This window comes from Spinacia oleracea, chromosome 4 (assembly GCF_020520425.1).
Source record: "Spinacia oleracea cultivar Varoflay chromosome 4, BTI_SOV_V1, whole genome shotgun sequence".
In the NCBI taxonomy this organism is placed as follows: Eukaryota; Viridiplantae; Streptophyta; class Magnoliopsida; order Caryophyllales; family Amaranthaceae; genus Spinacia; species Spinacia oleracea.
The window spans coordinates 10,543,572-10,568,372 of record NC_079490.1 but is presented as its reverse complement, the minus strand read 5'-3'; the positions used below and the strand labels follow the sequence as shown (position 1 = coordinate 10,568,372).

The 24,801-nt window shown below is 36.4% G+C and overlaps 2 protein-coding genes and 1 pseudogene across 2 annotated transcripts; 1 reads left to right on the top strand and 2 right to left on the bottom strand.

Moving 5' to 3' along the window:
• Positions 1–2,302: 2,302 nt before the first annotated feature.
• LOC110802662 (pentatricopeptide repeat-containing protein At3g23020) lies at positions 2,303–5,473 on the bottom strand. The gene has a single exon (XM_022008101.2). It carries the CDS (start codon positions 5,276–5,278, stop codon positions 2,672–2,674), a length of 2,607 nt encoding a protein of 868 aa, XP_021863793.2. The 5' UTR covers positions 5,279–5,473; the 3' UTR covers positions 2,303–2,671.
• Positions 5,474–16,920: 11,447 nt separating this feature from the next.
• LOC110802672 (putative pentatricopeptide repeat-containing protein At1g12700, mitochondrial) lies at positions 16,921–18,976 on the top strand (annotated as a pseudogene).
• Positions 18,977–19,317: 341 nt separating this feature from the next.
• Positions 19,318–23,027, bottom strand: LOC110802664 (uncharacterized). Its single transcript, XM_022008104.2, has 2 exons — positions 21,715–23,027; positions 19,318–19,665 (listed from the first exon to the last, which is right to left on the bottom strand). The coding sequence occupies exon 1, from the start codon at positions 22,704–22,706 to the stop codon at positions 21,723–21,725; it is 984 nt and encodes a 327-aa protein (XP_021863796.2). The 5' UTR covers positions 22,707–23,027; the 3' UTR covers positions 19,318–19,665; positions 21,715–21,722.
• Between the last annotated feature and the right edge of the window lie 1,774 nt (positions 23,028–24,801).

Here is a 24,801-nt window from a genome sequence, read left to right as displayed (position 1 = left end):
GCGTCACCAGAAGCACTGCCGGAACCAGTTGCCATCGAAGAACGTCTGCGGTAAACATGCAACGACCCATCAGTACTCCCAATAAAAGGCCCGTCTAGTTGATCAAAACTGTCCAACCAAGCTACTTCTGCCAGGGGTTGGATGTCTAGCCCAATAGGGGCATTAGGGGGAGGGTTCAATCGAACCGCACTGGCCAAATGCTCATGGCGCAGTTCTCTAAGACGTTGACGAAGGGCAGGAGTAGGCCCTGACACAACAGGCGTAGCCCTGCCAACAACGGGGGACACACCCCCAGAGGAAGAACCACTGGAGATAGATATCACCGCAGGCTCAGAACGAGAAATGGCATCATGCATAGACTTAGTCCTATTCTCTGCTATTGTCCTAGCCTCTTCATCAGAGGGTAAAGAGACAGAGGAAGGGGAAGAAGGAGAGTATGGCTCGGAGGAATCACTCATATACCCAGGGCTACTAGGGTTGGCACTATCAGAGGTATCAGACATGTTGACTGAAAGAAAAAAGAAGAAAGAAAGAAGAATAAACAAAGGGTAGAAGGAGAAAAGTCAAGACAAAACGACAGAGAAAAAAGAGCAAAACGACATAAAAACATACATGTAATATAAAAATTAAAAAAAAAAAAAAAGAGAAAAGGAAGAAGAAGACGAAAAGCTCCAAGAAGCGCAGAAATGGCGAAGCCAAAAAAACACAAACACTCCCACATTTCATTCAAAGAACACATACCACAAAAAACTCACAAAAACTACTAAAACAGTTGAAGGTACATGCAAAACCAAAGAAAACAACAAGGAAGAAGCAAAAGAATTACCTGGAAAAGAGAAGGGCGAAGAGAGAAGTTCAACAATGGCGGACTAGAAACCCTCGAAGAAAAACGCGAACCCAAAAAACCTCGACAATTTCAGAAGAAAACGCCACCACCAACGGATGCGCAATCACCGGAATAACACGAAAACACAAGAAAGCAAAGAGCTTGGAGTTAGAGCGCTCGGAAAATGGCGAAATTGAGTTCGCAGCAAAGTGAAGTTAGAGGAGAGTAAGAAAATGAAGAAGGTAAGAAATAGGAGAGAGAAGAAGAAAGTGACCGAGACCCGTATTTAAAAGAAGAAATAAACGGCCAAGATTTGAAGACCCTTCGAGTCACCTACCTGGATGAAGGACACGTGGGGCGCAATAAACCATGACGGTTTATTTTCTTTTCAAATGCTAACTACAGTAAAACCACGACGATATAAAAAAATAAAAAAAATAAAAAAAATAAAAAAAAGGGCCAAAGATACGTACAGCCAATCGCGCAAGTTATGACCAGAAAGAGCAGGTCTAACTCCAAGTAGTCAGCCCTACTCTTGGGGACTAGTTGTACAGGATGCAGCAAAAAAACACTGAAAGAGCAGGTCTAACTCCAAGTAGTCAGCCCTACTCTTGGGGACTAGTTGTACAGGATGCAGCCAAAAAACACTGAAAGAGCAGGTCTAACTCCAAGTAGTCAGCCCTACTCTTGGGGACTAGTTGTACGGAGTAGAAGTAACCTAGCAGATCATCCATGTCACAGCAGACCATCGGACATCTGATAAGACAGATCAAGCAAAGCAACCGCAGGAAGTACCTATTGAAAGTACCACAAGTCCTCAAGAACCGCACAGACCCTCAGGTCTGCGGGGAAACGACCTGCTAGACGACAACATAGATACGCCGTTAAGTAAAAGGACAAACAACAAGTACATCACTAGCGTACACGCGGCAACATCTGAATAGGCCAAAGTACTGAATAGTACGCCTATAAATACTGCCGTCCCCATTCATTTGCGGACACGTTCAATACAAGTACAATTCTTAACCCTCTCTACTTTCTCTCTCTAGAGCATTATCTCATTTGCTGACTTAGGCATCGGAGGGGGTTTCCTCGGTTAAACCCCCGAGGTTAGCTTACGTTCGTTCTGTCTGACAGGGCAACATCACCAGGCAGGGCTCCCCCAGTTCCATACTCGGAACAGAATTGATCACAAACTACTTTCAATCTATTTTCCAACATTTTCTTTTAACAACAACAATTTTGAAATTATTTTCAGGCATTCTGTAAAAGAACAGAAAATCAAGACGGAACATCACACATTGCCATTGCAAATTTGCAATTACAGGTTCTAGAAGCTTGTCACAGCTTCAGGTTTCATCAATATCCACAAAGACATCAGTTAGCTACATGAGTCTGTATGCTGCGAACTAGCAAGAAATACACCTCTCTTTGCAGTTCATCAAACATACTCCTTAGAACAATGGGACAATCAAGGAAAAGTAACAATCCATATTTTATTTTCACAACACGAAATAAAAAAAAATTACCAGGTTGATGATGAACTACTTTCCATCATTTCCGCTACATTTTATTTAACAACAGTACAAACAGAGTTGGGAGATTATTTTCATGTGTACTGTAAAAAGATTAAGAAATAAAGAAGACATACACCATCAATGCCAATGCAGAGTACCATTTCTGCCAGAAACCAGTCATGGCATCAGTCATTGTAGTTAACCCATGCTTCTATCAGTTCTATATGCTGTTGATTGGCAACGAATACACCCTTTGCTGCGGTCATTGATCATACTATTTACATCTATGGCTTCCTAAGATCAAGATCCTAAGTTAATGACAAAGTAGTTAGTCACTATCATAGTTTCCATAATCGTCCCTGCAAACCACAGAAGTGAGGGCTGAAACCCATGCTTGCAGCCCGCTTTTAGTATCTTTCTTCCTTGCTACTTCCAACTTAGCGACAGCCTGTTTGGGAACCCCAGATTTCACAAGAACAAATCCAAGTGACTTATAAGTGGAATCATCAGGTTCAATCTCAAGACTAATCATCTCCTTGAAAATAGAAACAGCCTCCTTTAATCTCCCAACCATAGCAAAAAGAGCAAGCACACTGTTATAGCTCAAAAGCTCTGTCAAAAGTCCTAATTCTTGCATCTTTTCTGCCATCTCCATTGCTTCTTCAAGCCTACCTACACGTTTATACATGCACAACATCATTGCAAATGAGAACTCATTTGCTTCACCTCTTTCCCGCACATCATCAAAAACCTCTTCTGCTTCCGTAACCATTGATCGTTTGCTGTACAGATCGATAATACAATTCGAAGAATATACATCTGCACCCTTCTCAAATGATCGAAGCAATCTGTAAGTTTCCACTGCCTCTTCTAAGTAGCCAACTTTTGTATATAGTTTGATCAAGGAGTTGCAGATTACGTCATTCAGTGAGAGATCTGCCTTTTTCAGAGCATCAACATACTCCATAGCTTCTGAAACATTTCCACTCTCTGCAGAAGCATTAATTAGCACACCATAAAGAACAACATCAGGCCGTACATTGTAGCCAATCATTTCCTTGTACAAACTTTTGGCTAATTCCAACTGACCAAGCTTTGCAAAGCTTGAGATAAGGGCACAATATGGAACACAATCATTCACCAAACCTGCTTCCTGCATCTTTAACAGATAGGGCTTTGCAATATGAGGCAAATCGGCAGCAGCTAGTGATTGTATGAGAGAGATATAGCTACATCTATCTGGAAAAACACCTAGCTTCCCCATACTATCAAATAACTGGCATGCCTTATCGTAACTCTTACCTATACCGTAAGCTTTTATCATCACATTGAATTCCAACACACCTATTTTGTTCTTCTCTTGGCAACAGACAAACACTTCCTCGGCTTCTTTGACATAACCGCGCTCACCATATGCATCAATGTTAGCAGAATAGCATTCTGTGGTCATATTACCTTCGAGATGGAAACGTTCAAACCAAGACCATGACTTTTCAAGCATACCAGCATCAATATACATTCTAGTCAGGGCGGACTGTGTAAATTCATCAATTTCAAGACCCCTTTTATCCATTTCTGAGATAAGCATCTCTGCTTCAAAAACCATTTGCCTTATAGAGAAAGCATACAAAAGGGTACGGTAGCTCACAGGATCAGGCTGAAGGTAGTCCTGCTTCATTCGAGCAAAGTAACTAAATGCAAGGTTGATATCATCACGCTTAGCATAAAGGGATATAAGAATATTATATGTTCTAGTATCAGGGGAGCGGTTAAGTTCTGCCATTTTCCGCACCAATTTGTTGACCTCTTCTAACCTGCCAATATTTCCATAAATGTGAATCATTGTATTGAAGGTTATTGTATCAGGAATAACTCCATCATCTATCATCTTCTGAAAAGTTTGAGACATTTCCTGAAGTTGCCCAGATTTCCCATATGTGTCAATGAGGGTATTATACGTATACAAGCTCAAACTAAGTTGATCCCCGGATTTCACCTTCATAGCACCCATTTTGTGCCCTTGAAATGTATTCTTCTCTTTTTTTGATTTGTCCGAAGACCACATTTTAAAGAAGTCCTCAGCTTTTCTAAACTCCCCTTCTTTCTTGTACATTTGGACAACAATTCCCATTGTAACTTCATCAGGCTCCATGCCTTGTTCATTCATTCTTTGCAGCCAAACCAAAGCCTCCTCTCTAAGCCCACCTTTGCTATAAACATCAATAAGAGTACCATAAGTAGAATTTATTGGTGCAATCCTCTTCATCTTCATCTCATCCCACAAACTCTCCAATTCAACCCACTTTCGCGCTTTTCCTAGAATCCTGAGCATGATATTATAATGAATTACATTCAACTCATAACAACCCTTCTTCTTAAACCACTCAAAAATCTCCATAGCCCTCTCCCAACTCGACTGCTCTTTCAAGATAATACTCCTCTCCTTGTTGCTAAGCCTCTCTTCCCATGGCCTAAACGCCTCGTCTAAGTCGCTAATACTGTCCAACGCCAGCAATATGGACGGAATACACCCTCCATAAGAGGCCCATTTCGTCGAACACCTGGTGTGCACCTTCTTTGCAGGAAAATTTCCACTCCCACCTGCAAATTCAACTTCACCATTAATCTTTTTTTGTTGATTCCGACTGTTCCCAGATTGTAATCTACCCAATTCATCAACAGACCCATGTGGGTTTTTACTCAAACTACTCTGTTTATCAATTACACCACATGAGTTTGCATTCTGCTTCTCAAATCTTCGGAATTTCTGGTACCCTTTATTGGGTATTTCAAGAACATTTGAATCTCTAGGTTTTTTGGAAGAATCATGAGTTTCAATCGGAGAAACTGAGAATTTGATGTTGAATGAGGTGTGTAAATGACAAGGTGACTTGAAAAAGCAGTTGATATCAAAGCATTGAGCTTTACTGAACATATTTATGTTGATTGAACAAGATTTCCTGCTCAAAATGGTTATGTGAATTCCAAAATTGTTGGAGCGAAATTGCTCCTGTGATTTGGTTAAGTACGAAATAGAGAAGGAGAATTGGGGAATGAAGGACTTGGAATTGGTTGGAAGAGGAAACAGATAATAGAAGAAGGCGCGATTTGTTAGACTAAAAGAAAAAAAAAGTCAATAAAGTAAAAAGAAAATTAAATTAAGTGGCAGTTTTCGAGAGGCAAAATCATAGCCCCAACGCCGGATCACTCGAGCATCCGTGTAGGAGCTAAGTCGTAACATGTGTTTCAATTAATTTTTTTTTTTTTAATTGTGAATAAGGTCCTGTTTAGTTCACCTTATTTTTCCTGATCTGATCTGTTCTGATCTGATTTAAACTTATTTTTTCTGATCTGATCTGATCTGAACTTATTTTTTCTGATCTGATCTGATCTGGTCTGGTCTGATATGATCTGGTATTATTCATAATTAAGTTTAAACAAAAATCTACATTTATTATTATTAAACGGCTTACGTGTAAAATAAATGTTACACAAATTTATAATATTTGACTTTGGTCATGATTTAATTTATTTATTTGACTTTGCTCATGATTTAACTATCCTTAAATTAGATAGACCTAGACATGATATAGATAGATCGGTTATGATCTAGACATATAAGTTCTAATCTGGATATGATCTGTACAGACCGGTTCTGATTTGGACATGATCTGTACAGACCAGTTCTGATCTGGACATGATCTGTACAGATCAGTTCTGATCTGTACATGATCTGTACATATCAATTCTAATCTGGACAGATCAGTTCTGCTTTGGACATGATTTGGACAGATCAGTTCTGCTCTTGACATGATCTGTACATATTATTTCTGATCTGGACATCATCTGTACATATCAGTTATGATCTGGTTATGATCTGTACAGACCTGTTCTGATCTGGTCATGATCAGTATAAATCAATTCTGATATGGACATGATCTTTGCAAATCAATTCTGATCTGAACATAATCTGTATAGAGTCGATATCTAGACTAGTTATAATATGGACATATCGATTCTGATCTGGACATGATATGTAGAAATCGGTTTTGATCTGAACATATTGGTTATGTAAGGATCGGTTCTGATGTAGACAAGATCTTTGCAGATTTGAACATGATCTGGACATGATATGTACAGATCGGTTATGATTTGGATATTATCTGATCTTATCAGTTTTGGTCTAGATATATAATGGTTTTGATCTATAAAAATCAGTTTTGATATGTACATGACCTGATCATATCGTTTCTGATCTGGACTTAATGGTTTTAATTTGGACATGATGAATTTGAATGTTTTGTTAATGTTTTTTTATGCCTTAAGTAATAGATTTTAATTGCATCGACAAAACCATTCTTTTTTATTAAAACAATAATAGTAATAAATATTAAATATAATAACAATGGTATAAATATATAATAATAATCATCATCATCATAATAATCTGATCCGGTCTGATCTAATCTGAACTTATTTTTTCTGATCTGATCTGATCTGATCTGAACTTATTTTTTCTGATCTGAACTGATCTGATCTGATCTGATTAAATCTGAAATAAGTAATAAGGTCCTGAAATAAGGTGAACTAAACAGGGCCTAAGTCACATGTGCCTCAATTAATAAATGTACAAGGGTTGTACTTGTGTTTCTGTTACTCCCCCCGTCCCATAATATAGTGATTGTTTGACATTTTTCACGAGAATTAAAAAACTTGAAAAATGACATGATTAACTATTAATGTTGTTGTACTTTACTATTCTCTCCGTTTCTTTTTGTTCTTTATATTTTCCTTTTTGGGTGTTTCAAAATGTACTTTACATTTCCTTTTATATTATCACATAAATGCTTTAATATTCTATCAAAATTTGTGTCCAATGATTATTTTAACCAATTAAATTCATTGGGTCATTTAATTTTTCACACTTTTCTATTGGCACATTAAATTTTTCTAATTTTCCCAATATCAGAATTTTTGTAAAAGTGAAAACATTATAAATAAGGAAAATTTGGTAATATTAATCCAACCTTTGGCCGATTTTCTTTTATTAATCCCACCTACGACATATTTTTTAATAATCCCACCTTTACTACCCGACGACTTTTATTGGGCTTAAGTGGCCGGTAATCGGTGAAAAAGTCAACGAGATGGTGATGAATTGATGATGATGACTGAATATATCGAGAGAGAGTACTGCCATGTAGAGAAATAATGCCGCTTACAACAGTTTTATGACCTGTTGGGCCCAATAAAAGTTGTTGGGTAATAAAGGTGGGATTATTAAAAAATATGTCGTAGGTGGGCTTAATAAAAGAAAATCGGTCAAAGGTTGGATTAATATTACCAAATTTTCCTATAAATAAACGTAATTTGCCTTATTTAAATAAAAAAATAGAGGAATCTCAATGTACATTAATTAGTCGTTAATAAACGTGTAAAAAGCTAAACATAAAGAACAAAAGAAACAAAAAAAAACTATATTTTGGGACTAAGGCCCTATTCTGTTCACCTTATTTCCACTTATTTCAGTTCAGATAAGTTCAGATAAGTTCAGTTAAGTTCAGATAAGTTCAGATAAGATAAGTTCAGGAAAAATAAGGGTTGACCAAGTACAATTTATAACTAAAATAAGTTTTGATAAGTTCTAATAAGTTCAGATAAGTTCAGATAAGTTCAGTTAAGTTCAGATAAGTTCAGATAAGATAAGTTCAGAAAAAATAAGTGAAAATCAGGTAAATAGAACGCAACCTAAGGGAGTAGCAATTTAAACGTTGTACATGTCATACATTTTCAAATTTTAATTGCCTTAACATCAGGCAATCTCTTATACCATCGATACCATGTATAAGAGATTAAGCGCGATAAAATACTTTGAATTTCACGAGAGAATACTACTTATTTCGAATACGGAGTATCATACTTCCTCCGTCTTTTAATACTCGCAACGTTTGTTAGTTTCACGTTTGCCAATGCATTTGATCATTTATATCTTAAATTCTCTTTATGCAAAAATTATAAAAAGTTGATATTTTGAAAATACACATTGAGACGAATCTAACAAGATCCCACATGACTATGTTTTATCTTATATAAAAAACACTACGAATAGTCAAAGTAGATTATATGAATAGTGGCAAAAGTCCAAACGTTGCGAGTATTAAAAGACGAATGAAGTATTAAGAAAGTGTAACATAATTTGTCATAGAACATAGTCTATCCGTTTCGAAATAATTGAGACAATTTACCTTTTTATATTTATCAATGTAAATGTTTGAACATTAATATATCTGATTTTGTATTCGTAAAAAATATAAAAAGTTGATATTACGAAAGTACATATCGAGATGAATCAAACAAAATTTCACACGACTATGTCTTTCCTTGCCCATAAACCACACATGACATTGAAATTGAATTTTGTAATTAGTATCAAAAGTTAAAGTATTATTTCGAAACGGATAGAGTACTCCTTGTGACTCCGTATGGCTTCTTAAAAAAATACTGTAAAATTTATTTTGTACTCCTTGGCTCCTTACCGTAGGAATTGCTTTGCATTTCCTATAATACTCCATGAACTCTTTGGCCATATTTTGTTTGACACTTTGACTTAAAAATAAATTTTGACTTGCTATTTCCGAAGTTAATTGTTTTCATATTCCCTACTCGTCTTTTCCTCAAAAAAAAAAAAAAAAAAAAATTCCTACTAGTCTTTTTTTTAAGGCAAAACCGACGAAATATATATATTAATTAATTAGGGTTTGAAGCCCTAATTATGGCAAAATTCTCCATGATCTAAAGAAAAATCAGATCTGTGCTAATCATCCTAAGCACACTAACTATCTTTCTGAAATCCCCAAAAAGTGAACTATACCAAAATGAGGATGATAAGCATCGCCTATCATAGCACCGAAACCGGTAAGACTAACATCCTTAAACATTAATTCTAGATATATATACATCCAAAAAGACGCCATGGAAATAACCCTGTGAAATATGCGCCACTCCAAAAGGACAGAGTCCGAACTAGTTGTTGGTAACAGTACCATTCTCCTCATCATCTTCGACTTCAACAATTTCTATGTCTTTTGGAATTGTTGAACTACCAACAACAAATGGAACAAAAGCCTTTCCTTTTCCTTTGTCTGTGCTGCTGACTTCCTTTGCTGAATTCTTATCCTGCATCACTTGCTTAATAGTAGAAACAATAGAGCCAAAACGATTTCTGACATTGAAGAACTCTGGGCTATGGTGTCGAGCTTTGCTGCATTTTCTTTCCTTGTATTACACATGGCCAAGACCTGTTCACGAGCATTCCTTCTCATCTCCTCTGCATAGGCTGGATTTGCTTTTTCAAAATCTCCCTCATACTCCTCTTTTGCACATGACGGAATAATGTAATGGAGCTTATGTTGCACCATCATGATCAAAGAATGGGCTGCCAAAGCATGAGCTACTCTGTTATAGGTCTTGGGAATGTGGGAGAAGCTAATAATCCAGTTCTCTCCCAAAAGTTGAGTAACCTCCCTAAGAACAGGACCCAGTTCATGATGTGGATGATCTTTCACTTTATCTAGCAGGAGCTTAAGGTTCAAAGCATCTGTCTCCACCTCCAACTTATCAATTAAGAATTTTTTAGCAATTTTTAGACCTTCCCTCAAAGCATAGAGTTCAGAAGCCAAGGGAGAGTGAACCCTAAATTTTGTAGAGAAGCCAACGAACCAAGATCCAGTGTGCCTTCTAAAAACTCCTCCTCCCCCTGCTACATTTCCTGATTTCCAGGCACCATCAATATTGAGCTTCATATATCCTGCCATAGGTGGCATCCACTGCTTCCTAATAGGTGGTAGATCCATTTTGTTAACTGTATTCTTACCCTGCAAAGCCAAGTTAGTAGATTTCCAGTCTATAAAGAAAGAGTTGTAAAAAGAGAAAGCACTCCTCATTTTGAGGTCAAAAACGGATTTGTTTCTAGAAATCCAAATATGCCAAATGGCAACAGTGAAAATGATTTTCCAAGAAGTAGAATTATGAAGATTAAATTGGATCCAATTCTTCCAACTTGAATTATAAAAGCCATTGTATATATTGAAATTTGTCATTCTTCCATACTCTTTGAAAGATGAAGGACCAAAGAACACTAGATTGAGGGCAATCCCTAAACAGATGAAGGTGATATTCTCTTTGTTGTTGGCATCTAGAGCAGACAGGACTAATGCCCTGAATTCTTTGATTTAAACTAGCAGCCACTGGCAAGATTTCATGACAGCAATTCCATAGAAGCATTTTGTATTTAAAAGGGCATTTTATTTTCCAAATTGCTTTCCATGAAAAATTAGAAGATAAAGAGGGTGATGGATCCTGTAATTGAATATGATAAGTTGATTTGATTTCAAAATCGCCAGTTTTTTAGTATTTCCATCTGATAAAATCTTCTTCATCCATATTGTTTGAAAGAGGGTAAGCTAAAATGAGATTTTTTAATATGAGTAGGAATAAGATGTTGTATTTCATCAAGATGCCACTATCCATTTCTAATAATCCTATTGACAAACCAGTGAGCTTTCAACTCTGGAATTTTAATTTCCTCAAGAGTATAAAGAGGAGCATCTCCTATCCAATGATGATACCAAATGGAAGTGTTTTTTCCATTGCCAATTCCTATCATTAACCCCTTTTGAAGAATATGATTGCCCTTAAGAATATCCCTCCATAAGGGAGATTGAGTATAATTAGGCACACAATTGAAAAGGTTCGAATTCTTAAGGTATTTTTCTTTCAAAATTCTTACCCCACAATTTGTCTGGTTTATCAAGGATATTCCACCCTAGTTTTGCCATGAAAGCCAAATTCCATTCCTTCAGTCTTCTTATTCCTAACCCTCCAGCATTAGTTGGGAGTGTCACTTTATCCCAAGCTATTCTTGCCATATATTTACTCCTGTCTACCTTATTCCATAAAAAAATTCTACAGCATTTTTCAATAGCATAGGTAATGGAGGTAGGAATTAGATTAGTTTGCATAGCATAAAGAGGAAACGAATTAAGAACTGATCTAATAAGAGTACAATGTCCTGCCATATTCAAAAGTTTAGCTTGCCAACCCCTTATCCTTTCCATTTTTTTATCCAAAAGCCCCCTATAGTTATTAATTTTTAGCTTAAGAGGTCTAATGTCCACTCCCAAATATTTCCCAAAAGAAGAAGAGGTTTTAAGACCATAATTTTCAGCTATGCTTCTTCTTACAATATGGTTTAGAGAATCAGGAAAAATTAAAGTTGATTTAGTTCAACTTAATTTTAAACCTGACATATTTCCAAATTGATTCAAAGAGTTCATAATAACGTTCATATTATCTACCGAGGCGGTACTAAAGAGGAAAACGTCATCCGCATAAAAGACATGTGAAATTTTAATATTTTAGTCAAATATATAGGCTTCCAATGGCCTTGTTGGACTAAATCCTCAATCATAGTAGAGAGTCTATCCAAGCAAAGGACAAAAATATAGGAAGAAAGAGGATCCCCTTGTCTAATTCCTCTAGACGGACAAAAGGAATCACAAATCTCCCCATTCCAGAGAACAGAAATAGAAGACGAAGTAATACAAGACATGATCAAATTAATCAAGTGCATAGGAAAATCAAAAAACAAGAGAGTATCTCTTATAAAATCCCATTCCAGACTATCATAAGCTTTCGTAATATCTGACTTTAAAGCCATAATCTTATTCCTCTTTTTTTCCTTGTGAAAGTGATGTGCCATTTCTTTAACCAAAATTACATTATCCTCAATTCCTCGACCCTTGATAAAACTAGATTGTAACGGACTAATAATCCGATTTAAGATAGTCTTAATCTAGAAGAAATAATCTTCGTAATTAATTTATAAATAGTGTTACAAAAACCTATTGGCCTGAATTCCGTAATGAGGGAGGGATTAACAATTTTAGGAATTAGGGCAATATAGGACTTATTAATCTCCTTAGGAATTAAACCACTTCTAAAACAGGATACACAAAAATCATAAATGGTACTCCCAAGATCATTCCAGTGTTTTTGAAAGAAAATTGCTTGAATGCCATCTGGGCCAGGGGTTTTGATTGGGTCCATAGAAAGGAGATTATGTCTAACTTCATCCATTGAAACCATGGCAGACAAGTCCCTAATTTCTTCCTCAGTAAGTTTTAGGTTACTTTTATTAGTGAAATTTAAATTGCTATAAACATGTTGGGAAGTGAAAAGGCACTGAAAATAAGAAGAAGCCATATTTTTTAAAAGCTGTTGATCAGTAACCCAATCATTATGATCATTTTTTAGGGTTAGAATCTTTCCTTTTGATTTTTTAATCTTTGCTATAGTATGAAAATATTTAGTATTATAATCAGCATATCTACGCCAATTAACGCCCGCCTTTTGTGCCCAAATGATTCTTTCTTTTATATAGATATCATTAATATTAGCTAAAAGATCGTCCTCTAAATTGACAAGAAAACGAGAATACTTATTACTAAGGGCAATTTGTATCCCATCAATTCTAGCAATAATGGTCTGTTTTTGTTTTTTAAGATTACCAAAAATATTGTGATTCCAGTTATGCATAGTATTTAAAAAACAATTTCTACCATATAAGAACTCATTGTTAGGGGGATTCCAAATTTTAACGAAATAATCAGAAAATTCTGGATGAGACAACCACACTTCCTTACATCTAAAAGGGAAAGGGCCATTCGTAGAACAATTATCTAAAACAATTAAAATAGGAGAATGATCAGAGTGAATGCAAGGAAGATGATGAACCTTAGTTTGTGGAAAGTTGTCCAGCCATGGAGAATTGGCTAAAGCTCGATCCAGACGCTCTTGAATCAACTCCATTCCATCTCTAGCATTAGTCCAAGTATACTTGCAACCATTATAGCCAATATCAACCAGACCCGCATCATCCATAAAGTTGATAAGGTTACGACCTTGCGATCCTCGAACCGGCCTTCCTCCCGTCTTTTCTGATTGAGAAATAACTTCATTCATATCTCCTAAGACCAACCAGGGAGAATAGGAGGGGGCAAATCAGAACGCATGCGATCCCAAAATTGCCCTCTTCTAGCTGGATTACTCGGCGCGTGCATTGCAGTGATGAGACCCTCCTTACCCAAGTTTTTGAAATGGAATAAAGCATGGAAATGGTGATACTCTGCATCAAAAAGAACCAAGTCCACTGTATTTCTCCAGAAAATCCAAATGCCCCCCTTGTATCCACTGGGCGTACCACCCTGTAATCATGGAAATGTAACTCCATCATCACCTCTCTAGCTCTACTTCCATCAGCTTTCGTTTCCAGAAAAATGAATATCTCCGGATGTTGATTAGCGATAATGTCTTTTGCATTGTCCATAAACAAATTCTTATTAGCTCCACGAACATTCCAAATGCACACTTTCATTTGAGGATTAGGTTTAGGAAGAGCCGAGTTAATCTGGACCGGATTATTGGGATTCCATGGTTGACGAATCAAGTAACTCTCCCAATCCTTCCAAAACTGCTGAGCTCCTGTCAGATGTATGTCTTCCAACCTCACCGGAGTCAGGTAAGTGAATATCTGCCTCTGTTCTAGGGGTGGATTCCAATATTTTGCCCTGATTTGCAATCCCACCACCTCCTCTGTCGTCACGTACATGGCTATAAGGCGATCTTGATGCCCCATGTCTTGACCTTGTGTTTCTGAATGCAAGGGTGTGATGAGAACCCCTCTTGGCAGTTGTGGGAGTGGTTGCCTGCGAGTAATCGGAACTCGATTTGCTGGACTGAACTCCCAATTCTTTCGATTTGCATGTTTCCTTGGTCCCACCGAAATCGGAGAGTAAGGATCCACTGGTTTGCTGAGACTGTGATTGATCGATGATTCCCCTTGATACTTCAAAGAATTGAGAGTTGTGATACTGCTCCTCAATTCTTCCCAAGTTGGTTGCTGACCCCTGGTTGTCTTGCATGCATTTTCTGGATAAGTCGGAAAAAGATTGAGAGTTCGAGGCGGGTTCATTTCCCATGGGTCGTCCGGCAATTTCTGTGGGATATTGACCGGGATTTGTCCATAATCCTTCCTTTTCCGTTGCTCCGCCGGCCGCCGCTGATAGGTGGTTATCGGTAATTGTTTCAACTCCATGCATGTCGATTTCTGGGGTTGCTTTGGATCCATTGGGAGGAAAGGTAGAAGGAAGTAAAGAACCAGAGGAATGAGAATGGACGAGAGAAGAAGGAGAATTAAGAGATGAACAAGGAGGAGAGAGAATGGTATTGCAGTTTTTGCTTAGGGTGGTATTTAAAAGAGTTGAAGGGTTTAAAGCTTCTTCCGCCAATGGAGAAGCATCCATTTGCTTTGAAAATTGATCCACGTGTTGATTACTGTCTTTACTCTGTTCAGCTACCTTCCTTGGGGAAGTAGATAAAATATTTTCTTCATTATTGTGAAGATGATGTTGTTGTTCTATAGGTTGTGAAGAGTTTTTTGATTGGGCGGAAGATAAAGAGGGATTGTCTTTCCCATGTTGATGAGCATTAACCGAAATTTTTTTTGAGCCATTAAACGTCCAATTTTTATTTTTTCCATAGTCATTTATTCTAGAGTTATTAAAAGCTGCTCCAGTATTTCTTCCTCTGGAATTATCTACTTTGTGTTTATTATTGTAGCTACTTCTCCTATTGGTTACTAATGTCCATAGGCCATAATCCTGATTATCTCCGAAAAACTTCTCCCTGTTTATTTATGGCTTCCACATTTAGATCAGTTTCAGTAGTGCAATTGGGTTGAACCAGATTTTCGTTATTATTGTTATTATTATTATCATTAGAATTTCCAGAAACACTACTATTGCTGGCATTACAATATTGCTTAACGTGACCTATTTTCCCACATAGAAAACACAACGTGTCTATATTCTCATAAGAATTTTTTTGCCAATCTCCTCCAACCCAAACCTTCTTAGTCAAGGGTTTATCTAAATTTATTTCAACGCATACCCGAGCATATCTAGCCCTAGTTAATTTATCCGTTGCGTAATCAAATCTTATAGGATTTCCTACCACCTTAGCAATACTAAATAAGGCTTCCTTATCATAATATTCTATGGGTAATTCTGCAAACCTAGCCCAAACCATAATTTTATCAAAGTTGTTAGTAGATGATCGAAAATTAGGTTTCCACTTAGTTATCATTATGTAATGATCCAAGATAAACCATGGTCCTCCAAATAAAGCTCTTTCATAATCTTCTTCCAGAGTAAATCTAAAGAAAAAAACTCCTTTTCCCACATCAATGGTTTCCAGAGATCCTTTGATTCTCCACGTGGATCTAACCCTAGTATCCATATAGGCTAATTTCACATTTATTCCTAAACACTTTCCCATTAAAGTCAACTTCCATGGTGATCTCAATCTGGCTAAAGTATTTCTATCAAAATTTACCACTAGATTACTATTTGGTGGTATATTCTCCTCCTCATCATTCCATTCCTTAGATGATTGAATAATCTTCTTAGCTTCATCAAACCATTGAGATGATTTTGATACTGCATCACGAAAAGAAATAGAACTTACCTTGTTTGATATTGATCTCATATTATGCATATGATCCTCCTGTTGATTCGTTGTAGATGGTATATGGTTTTGATCACTGTCCTGCATGTGCTCGTCATGGGTTGAGGAAGGAGACGACGTCTCCTCCTCCATGAGATCTAGGTTTTTAGTAGCCAAAATGTAGTTGTATTACTTTTTTCTCTCACCCGCCCTCCTCTTCTTCGTGCCTTTGTTTCCTACACGCTTGATATTTCCTACTAGTCAACTACGAAGTACTCCGTAAGTCCGTATATCGTCCACTATCCGGTTGTTCCTGTATTTGTTGCACAAATGACTGAAATTCGCTGGGCGTTAGTTTCAAATGATTTGTGGGTTCTAAAATGGTACGGAGTAGCAATCAGTAGAGCATAGTTGTTGAATTGTAGGTCAAGGTCACAATTTTGAGGAGATGAAGTTTCTGAGCTGCAGAATTTTTGGTTATGGCGCCGTAACTTCCGCTTCTTCTATTGCCTTCTTTCATGGCGGTAAAGGTACCCTTCTTCCTCTCATTTTTCCCTTTCAATTTCGGCTCCGTTTGGTAGGGCGTAAAACGTTTTCATGGAAAACGATTTTCCCCTTTTCAATCATTTTACGTTGTTTGGTTGGGTAAGTGATGGAAAACCATTTTCCATGACTCCCTTAAAAGTGGAAAACCCTTTTCCATTTGAAAGTGAGGGAAACCACTTTTCCTTATTTCCTCCTTACCTCATCTCATTTCTTCCCCTCAATCTTCACCATCTTATCTCATTTTCCTTTAAACTACCAAACAAAGGAAAACTAGTTTGGAATTGTGTTTTCTCTTGAAAAATGTTTTCCATGGAAAATCATTTTACATTGAAAACGTTTTACACTCTACCAAACGGAGCCTTCATTCCCGAAAATTTTCGTATTCCCCCAAGCGAAGACCCGATTTTATTGATGAATATAATGTTGGTGAATTGTTTCTCAATTCAGTGAGAGAACAATGCAAATTAGGGTTTTCCGATTTGAAATTTCCCCTTTCTCTCTTCCATCAAATGGTATCTTTGCGTCCTCACCCTCCTGTTATCGTATTTAATCAGCTCTTTACTGCCATTTCCAAATTAAAACACTTCCAACCTCACTCCACTGTCATCTCCCTTTTCAGACAGATTGAATTACTTGGTATCTCGCCCGATAGGCATTCGTTAGGTATTCTTGCCAATTGTTACTGTCATTTGGGCCGTGTGGATTTTGGTTTCTCTCTCATGGGTAAATCCCTTAAGCTTGGGTATCCTCCCAATGATTATACCTTTAACACCTTAATCAATGGTCATATCAACTCTAATAAGCTCCCTCAAGCTGCTCTTTTGTTGGATCAAATTGTCAAGCTTGGTTTCTGACCCGACATTGTTACCTATGGAGCTATGGTCAAGGGGCTTTGTCGAATAGGTGATAATGTTGGTGCTCTTAATTTTCTCAACAAAATGCAATCTGGTCACTGTAAGCCTGATCTTGTTATATACAACACTATCATTGATAGTCTTTGTAAGGACATATTATTAACGGAGGCTATGAACTTGTTCTCGTCTATGAAAACTGAGGGGATTAAACCTGATGTTATCACTTATAACTCATTGGTTCGAGGCCTCTACAGTTCCGGCTGTGGGGATGAGGCTAAGTGTGTATTGACTGAGATGATACATAACAATATAGCACCGAATGTTATGACCTACAACATGCTGGTTGACATGTTCTGTACAGATGGGATTGTTGATGAAGCACAATCCATTCTGCAGCTCATGATTGACAGAGGTGTGGCTCCAAACATCATTACTTACAATGCTTTACTTGATGGTTATTGTTTGCGTGATCAGATGGAAGATGCTGAAAATCTACTTGATCTCATGGCCCAAAATGGTTGGGAGCCTAATCTCGTAAGTTTTAGCACTATGATTAATGGTTATTGCAAGGCTAAAAACATTGACAAGGCCCTGAAAATTTTCCAAGAGATGTTTCAGAAAGGGATAACACCTAATGTTGTTACATACAACACTCTTATTGATGGACTGTGCAAAGCCAGTAGAATCCCACTTGCACGTAAGTTGTTCCGGGAAATGCGGGATAATGTAATAACTCCAGACATCGTCAGTCACCTATGCTTCCTTGCTTGACGGCTTATGCAAAAGTACCCAACTTGATGAGGCAGTGGAATTACTTGAAGATATGGAAAATAAGGGTGTTAAGCCTAATATAATCATCTAAAATATCCTAATGGACAGTTTGTGCGAGGCTAGAAAACTTAAAGATGCAGAAAATCTCTATTCCGATCTTGTATCCAAGGGTCTGCAACCAGATGTTAAAACATACAATATAATGATCAAAGGCTTCTGCAAGAAAAAGCTCCCTAATAAAGCTATTGAACTAATCAGGATAATGGAGGAAGTCGGTTTCCGCCCAGATGATCGTACCTATAATACAATAATCAGAGGTTGTGTTCATAAGAATGACTTATCAAATGCATTATACTATTGCGATGTTATGGTTAGCAAGGGATTTGAAGCTGATGCAGACACATTCACCTTGTTTATTGACCTCTTGTCTTCTGATAACTTAAGTGACTCGTCCAAGGACCTGCTTCGGAAATTTCTCAAATGAAATTGAAATTGATTTCTTCTCAAAGAAAGTAGGGGATACATCATACATGGACACATGGTGTACGATTGATTTCTTCTCTGTGCTAGTAGAAAATTTATCAGTTATTCCATTTGGTTCATACATGCGCAGTGTAGCGGAGCACATTCTAACTGGAACTGTGATTCAGTATTTGACTACAATGGCAGAGGAGCGGAGGGAAGTGCAGCACTGCACACCATTGCAGTGATAATTTTGAAGCCTAGTTCTTGTCAAGCGAATAAATTCTGATTGCATTTACCATGTTATTCTGATGTATGAAAACGAGGTAATGAGATGCAAGAAATGGAAAGGGTCCTAAGATCAGTGGCGGGTTTTCTTTATGGCCTGGGTGGACCCGGCCCCCCGGGCGAAAAATTTCCTACTTAGTGTATTTCAGCCCCTCATAAAATTTCAATATAATTGTATAAATTTCATACTATATTGTTATTTTTTATATTGACTCCTTCGCGAAACTGTTTAGGATCCGCTACTGCCTAAGATTGTTTATCAACCCAACTGGCAGCTTTCGGCAAGGACAATCTGTTGTACAAAAAAGTAACAGAACCTCATCTGGGTGATTAGTGAAACCCATTATTTCTTCAAAAATCAATGCTTTTAAAATGAATAAAAAAAAATCAACAGGGTGTCCATGTTAAGCCGGGAGTAATATTTACATCTTCTCACAATTTCATACGAAGTATTACAGTTACAAGCAGTTGAGACAAATGAAAACGAGACTTCAGGTCGCAACGTGATTAAATCCATAATTTTCATTCTCATTGTACAATGAGGATCCTTTTACACAGATGGAATTCAGACATTTTACAGTTTTCTTCTCTAGCAAAGTCTACTATATTAACAACTCACAAGTTTGAAACTGCATTGAATGAAGTTGATCACTGGTATAAGTGTATACAGAGTAACAATTAAGCTAGGGTTTTCTCAGATTACTATTCATCCTTGCTTTCCTTCGTCAGACTAAGAAGAGTAATGGTTTTCCTGGTCGGGGAGAAGCAGCTACGCCACATATTTGTGTGGTCTGCTTGAAGAAATCCGCCAAACATTGGGAATCGCGCTACATAACCCCTGAACAAAATTGGTTTCGGTTAGTTTTATCTGGATAAGAAAACAAGCATCCAATTCTACAGAAGTAATCAATCATAGAAGAGGAACGGGATATATTTGTTCTTCATAATAATACTTCAGCATGCTTTAATTAGCGTAAAGCAGATCTATTTTCTAGGGGGGTGGTAAACTGGCAAGGAGATAAATGTATGCAGTTAAAAGTAGATGCTTAACGGTAAAAGAGAGAGGCTTGGGTGGGAAAACTACAGCTCTGCCTTGTAAGGAAATATGGTAGGAAGACTCCCGGAGCAAAATCTGGGTTCTTTACTAACACAAATCAGAGTTCTTCAGAAGTTCAGAGTTCACAAATACCTCCTTTCAGTTTAAATCTTTGCAGAAGCATATACAACAAACATAACATAAGATCCAACTATTTAATGGATACAAGGACCAGTGACAATGTCAAGGTAGTTGTAAAGTGGTGTAGCTAGATTCTGATGAGGTATTGCAGTCGAGTACAGCACTAACAGTTTTGTGTTTGAAAAAACTTCCACAATTGATGGTTTGGTAACGTTTGTCAAACTCGATGAAAATTCACACACTCAAATGAGTCCTTCAAATGGAGCATCAAACACAATGTCATACAGATCAACTAAAGCTAAAGACAATTGACTGTTAGATTTCCAGGTGATAAAATAAACAGCAAAAAAATCTTGATTTGCAATTGAAATTAGCTTGTTTTTATCAACTTATTAGGCTATTGATCTATAGTATGATTAGAGAAATCCATTCCTTCCAAAAAATCTGTGGCCCCTGAAATTTTGAAATGCTGACAAAATCTAGGTCACTTGTTTCATTGTTTGGCATTTATGTTGGAAGAAATACAGCCTATTTCAGAGGAGCAAATTTGCTGGTCCCCCTGCCCCCCCAACCCCCACAACAACGCTTCACATACATTCTACAGAATAATATCAACCAAATTTACTCCAAACAGATGGAGACGTCGGTGTAACAACATTGTGTGGAAAGTGATCAGACAATCCGTTTTGGCCCTTGGTCAAATCGCTTTCACTTTTCTCGAAACAAGGCCACGTTACATTCACTTTCAAATCATTCATTGATATCCCTATTATGTTAGTTTATACCAATAACAGTCTAGGTACACCATAATTCAACCCCATTGAAAAATACTAGCTTCACTACAACACAAGGTTTGTGTTCATGACCATCTTTGCCCTTTTCGGCATAGCCTAAGATTCATAGTAGCAACCAGAAAATTAGTGGCAAATGGGAGAAAAAGAAAAGGAACAAAAGAAAGAATCACCAACAGCTACAAGAATTTCAGGTCTTGAATTGTTCACTAACACACAGTGACATAGATAATACTCCGTACCATGTAACAAAAAAAGCATCAACCTAATTCAAAAGGCTTCCACCTTTACACAAAATGTTGAGAAAAGAACAGGGATCCCAAGTCCTCTGTCCAAAGTTACCGCGGGAAAAGCTCTACAGAGCTAACTATTCGCTACCTAAAAGTTAACTAGATACGAAGTACTACTAACATTTTAAATCTTTATTCAGAGAATGTTGAGAATAGGTGAGGTAAAAGCTAACCCTTTTCTCTCTACTTTACCCTAGTCAAGGTGGCTAACGGTTAGCCAGATAGTGTCATTCTTATCACAGGGAAACTGCGAAAGCCACCAATCGTTCACTGACACGATCTTAGAGTAGCCATGAAGTGAAATGCTCCTCAAAATCAAGTACCCTGGTTACTAAAAACGAATTCATCAATCAGCCATGTTCTACAAATCAAATCGAAACAGGTCCTTTTGAAGCTACTTTCCTACAGAGCAATGGGACAATTCCCTAGTTCATCTTAATCTTCATTCATAAGATAAATGGTCCCATACTTTATACACAATCAACTAATCAAGAATATTTCTTTCCTGAATTACATAACAATGCAATTATTCTACCACAAAGCATAACATACATTCCAAAAAGCTTCAAATTAACACTAACATTTCAATATTTCATTCAAAAAAGCAATTAAATTCAGAAGAAACTCACCAAATAATTTATGCAAGGTAGAAGAGATCATCAGTCATGAGCAAGATATACTGCAAAATCCTCAAAGGAACCCCATTCTTGAAATCCAATGCGGGCAACCTCAGCTCCCTGACCCTACACTCTCCTCCACCACCACCAATGATCATCTTTTTCGCCCGAACCCGATTCGGGTCATTCTTCCTGAACATGTACACCAATGCTACCCCTGTTTTCTTGTTTTCTGATGACCGGAAAAGAGACCACCCATTCCCAGCTAAAACCCTAGAAAAATCCTCCATTGAATTCACCCGTTTCCCCGAAACCCTAGAAACCAATGCCACACTCGAAGAAGAACAATCGTAATCATAATTACAGTAATTACTGAAATTAAACCTAGAACTAGGATCAATTTCGAGGAAAACGAGCTTGAACATGCCTTTAGAGATAGAAACAAAGTAACGAAGGAGAGAGATGGAGGAAACAGTAGAGAGAGAAGGAAACGGTAATGGAACGGCGTCGTTTGGAATTGTACTACAACCCCATAACGACGACAATGTCGATGAAGTTGATGTCGTATTTGACGAAACCGATGGTCGAGTATTCGATGAAGATGGTGAAAATGGCGAATATGGTGATGACGTGGATGGCATTGCTGCTGCTGATGATGATGATGATGGCCATGAAAAGAGGAGATGAGAAAGAGAAGCAGAAGGGTGAAAATCCATGCCAATATCCCTAGCAATTGAAGCTAATCGAAAAGTATCACTGATTAATTCCTTAGTTGGGATGAATAACAACAATGGCATCTTCTTCTTTGACGACTTGTTAATCATGATTAATTTCTGGGTTTTGTTGATTTCATCATTATCATCATCTGCATCATACTCAACATGTGTATGTGCAACATCATCATCATGATCATGATCATGATCATGATCATGATGATGGGATGGGTTGTTGTTGATGATGGGTTCACCCAGAACTATAGATCTGACCAGTTTTACTGATAACATTTGATTTTTTGAGAGGAAATTAGAGAAAAAGGCAACTTTTATTCTGGGGTTTTATGAGGGGATTTGATTTGATTTGGAATTTGGATTTTTGTGTTTGGTCTACTGTAGTTTGTTTTGATTCTGTACTTTACAGTGAAGAAAGATGATGGGTCCATCTTTATTCGTTTTTTGGACTCTGCGGTGGAAAATGGAACCCCTTTTGTTGCTGTAACGAACTACAACGAGTAGTCATCAATAGTTTCATGGTGTGGAATTGCAGTTTCATGATTTGGGAATCATTTTGGAGATCACAATATCATTATCAATGAGAGTTCTAGTTTTGTACCAGTACAAATCATGTTACATGGGTAGTAAAATAGAAAAGACTTGTTTAAGAAACTTAAATAATTAAATGTAAAGATGTAATAATGTTATGTGTCCTTTGACTCCTTTCCCAATCGCTAACTGATGTACCCGGGTACAGCCAGCTCTGGTTGTACCCAAAAACGACGCGCTCATATTGTTTGTTCATTCTTGTCGACTGTTTGTTCTTTTTTATTGTACTGTTTGTTCATTCTTATTGCACTGTTTGTTCTTTCTTGTTATACTGTTTGTTCTTTCATGTTGTTTTTTAAATTCATCATCAAATTTTCATAATTGTTGTATTTTTTGTTCTTTCTTCTGGAATTTTATGTTTTTTTTTATATTGTTTGTTCTTTCTTGTTTATTTGTTTGTTTATAATAATCATATGGTTAATGTTCATAATTAAACTCTTCATTAATCTTTTATTCTTTCTTTTTGTATTGTTTGTTCTTTCTTGTTGTATTGTTTGTTCTTTCTTGTTGTTTTTTAAATTCATTCATCAAACTTATTGTTGTATTGTTTGTTCTTTCAGGTTGGCTTTAAAATTCATCATAAAATTGTTCATAATTGTTGTATTGTTTGTTCTTTTTTCTGGAATTTTATGTTCTTTTTTATATTGTTTGTTCTTTTTTCTGGAATTTTATGTTCTTTTTTATATTGTTTGTTCTTTTTGTTGAATTATTTGTTCTTTCTTGTTTATTTATTTGTTCATAATAACTATCTGCTTTATTGTTTGTTTTTTCTTGTTTTATTGTTTGTCCTTTCATGTTGGCTTTAAAATTCATCATAAAATTGTTCATAATTGTTGTATTGGTTGTTCTTTTTTCTGGAATTTTATGTTCTTTTTTATATTGTTTGTTCTTTTTTGTTGAATTATTTGTTCTTTCTTGTTTATTTGTTTGTTCACAATAAATATATGGTTAATGTTCATAATGAAATTGTTCACTTCATTGGTCTTTTATGTTTTTACAAGCGCCTATATTATTTATTTCCAAATAAATAAATAAATGTTCATTTCTAAAATAGTAAATGTTCATTCCAAATAAATAAATAAATGTTCATTTCCGAAATAGTAAATGTTCATTTTTGTAATTTATTTCCAAATAAATAAATAAATGTTCATTCCAAATAAATAGATAAATGTTCATTTCCGAAATAGTAAATGGTCATTTTTGTACCAGTATATTAATGTTCATTTTAAACAACACAAAACGACATCGTTTTGGATGGGGGTACATCCAACTTTGGCTGTACCCGGGTATAGCCAAAAATTTGCGCTCCTTTCCTATCATTTTTTTTATTTTTAAAAGACAATTAGTATGGGCCCGTGTTAATGCACGGGATTTTTATAAATTAGGAAACAAATAAAATGGTGCATTAGATTTTTAAGAACACTCCCTTTGTAAATTATATTAGTAATAACATAAATAAGGAGTAATTATGAAATATTTTTTTAGTGATGCTAGATAATTGAAATGTTGCTAGACGCCTAAGACAAAATGTCATATTCTAATAAAGTAGCTTATCAAAAAGTTATTATCAATTGACTTTTAGAGCTATATCATTTTAGTTTTGATTGACTGTATTTAGCTAGTTTGAAGTACACTTATAAGAATGATTACAATAGCGATATTGTATAATTTTATGGATGTTAGTTGAATTTTATGAAATAAATATTTACTTGAAATGGTACTAACTTTCATATAATTATTCAAGATGTGACTTTCTATAAATATATTTTGTCTGATTTTA

Bases quoted from the DNA above. Each gene is read 5' to 3' on its own strand.
- LOC110802662 (XM_022008101.2), bottom strand. From the start codon at position 5,278: ATGTTCAGTAAAGCTCAATGCTTTGATATCAACTGCTTTTTCAAGTCA.
- LOC110802664 (XM_022008104.2), bottom strand. From the start codon at position 22,706: ATGTTATCAGTAAAACTGGTCAGATCTATAGTTCTGGGTGAACCCATC.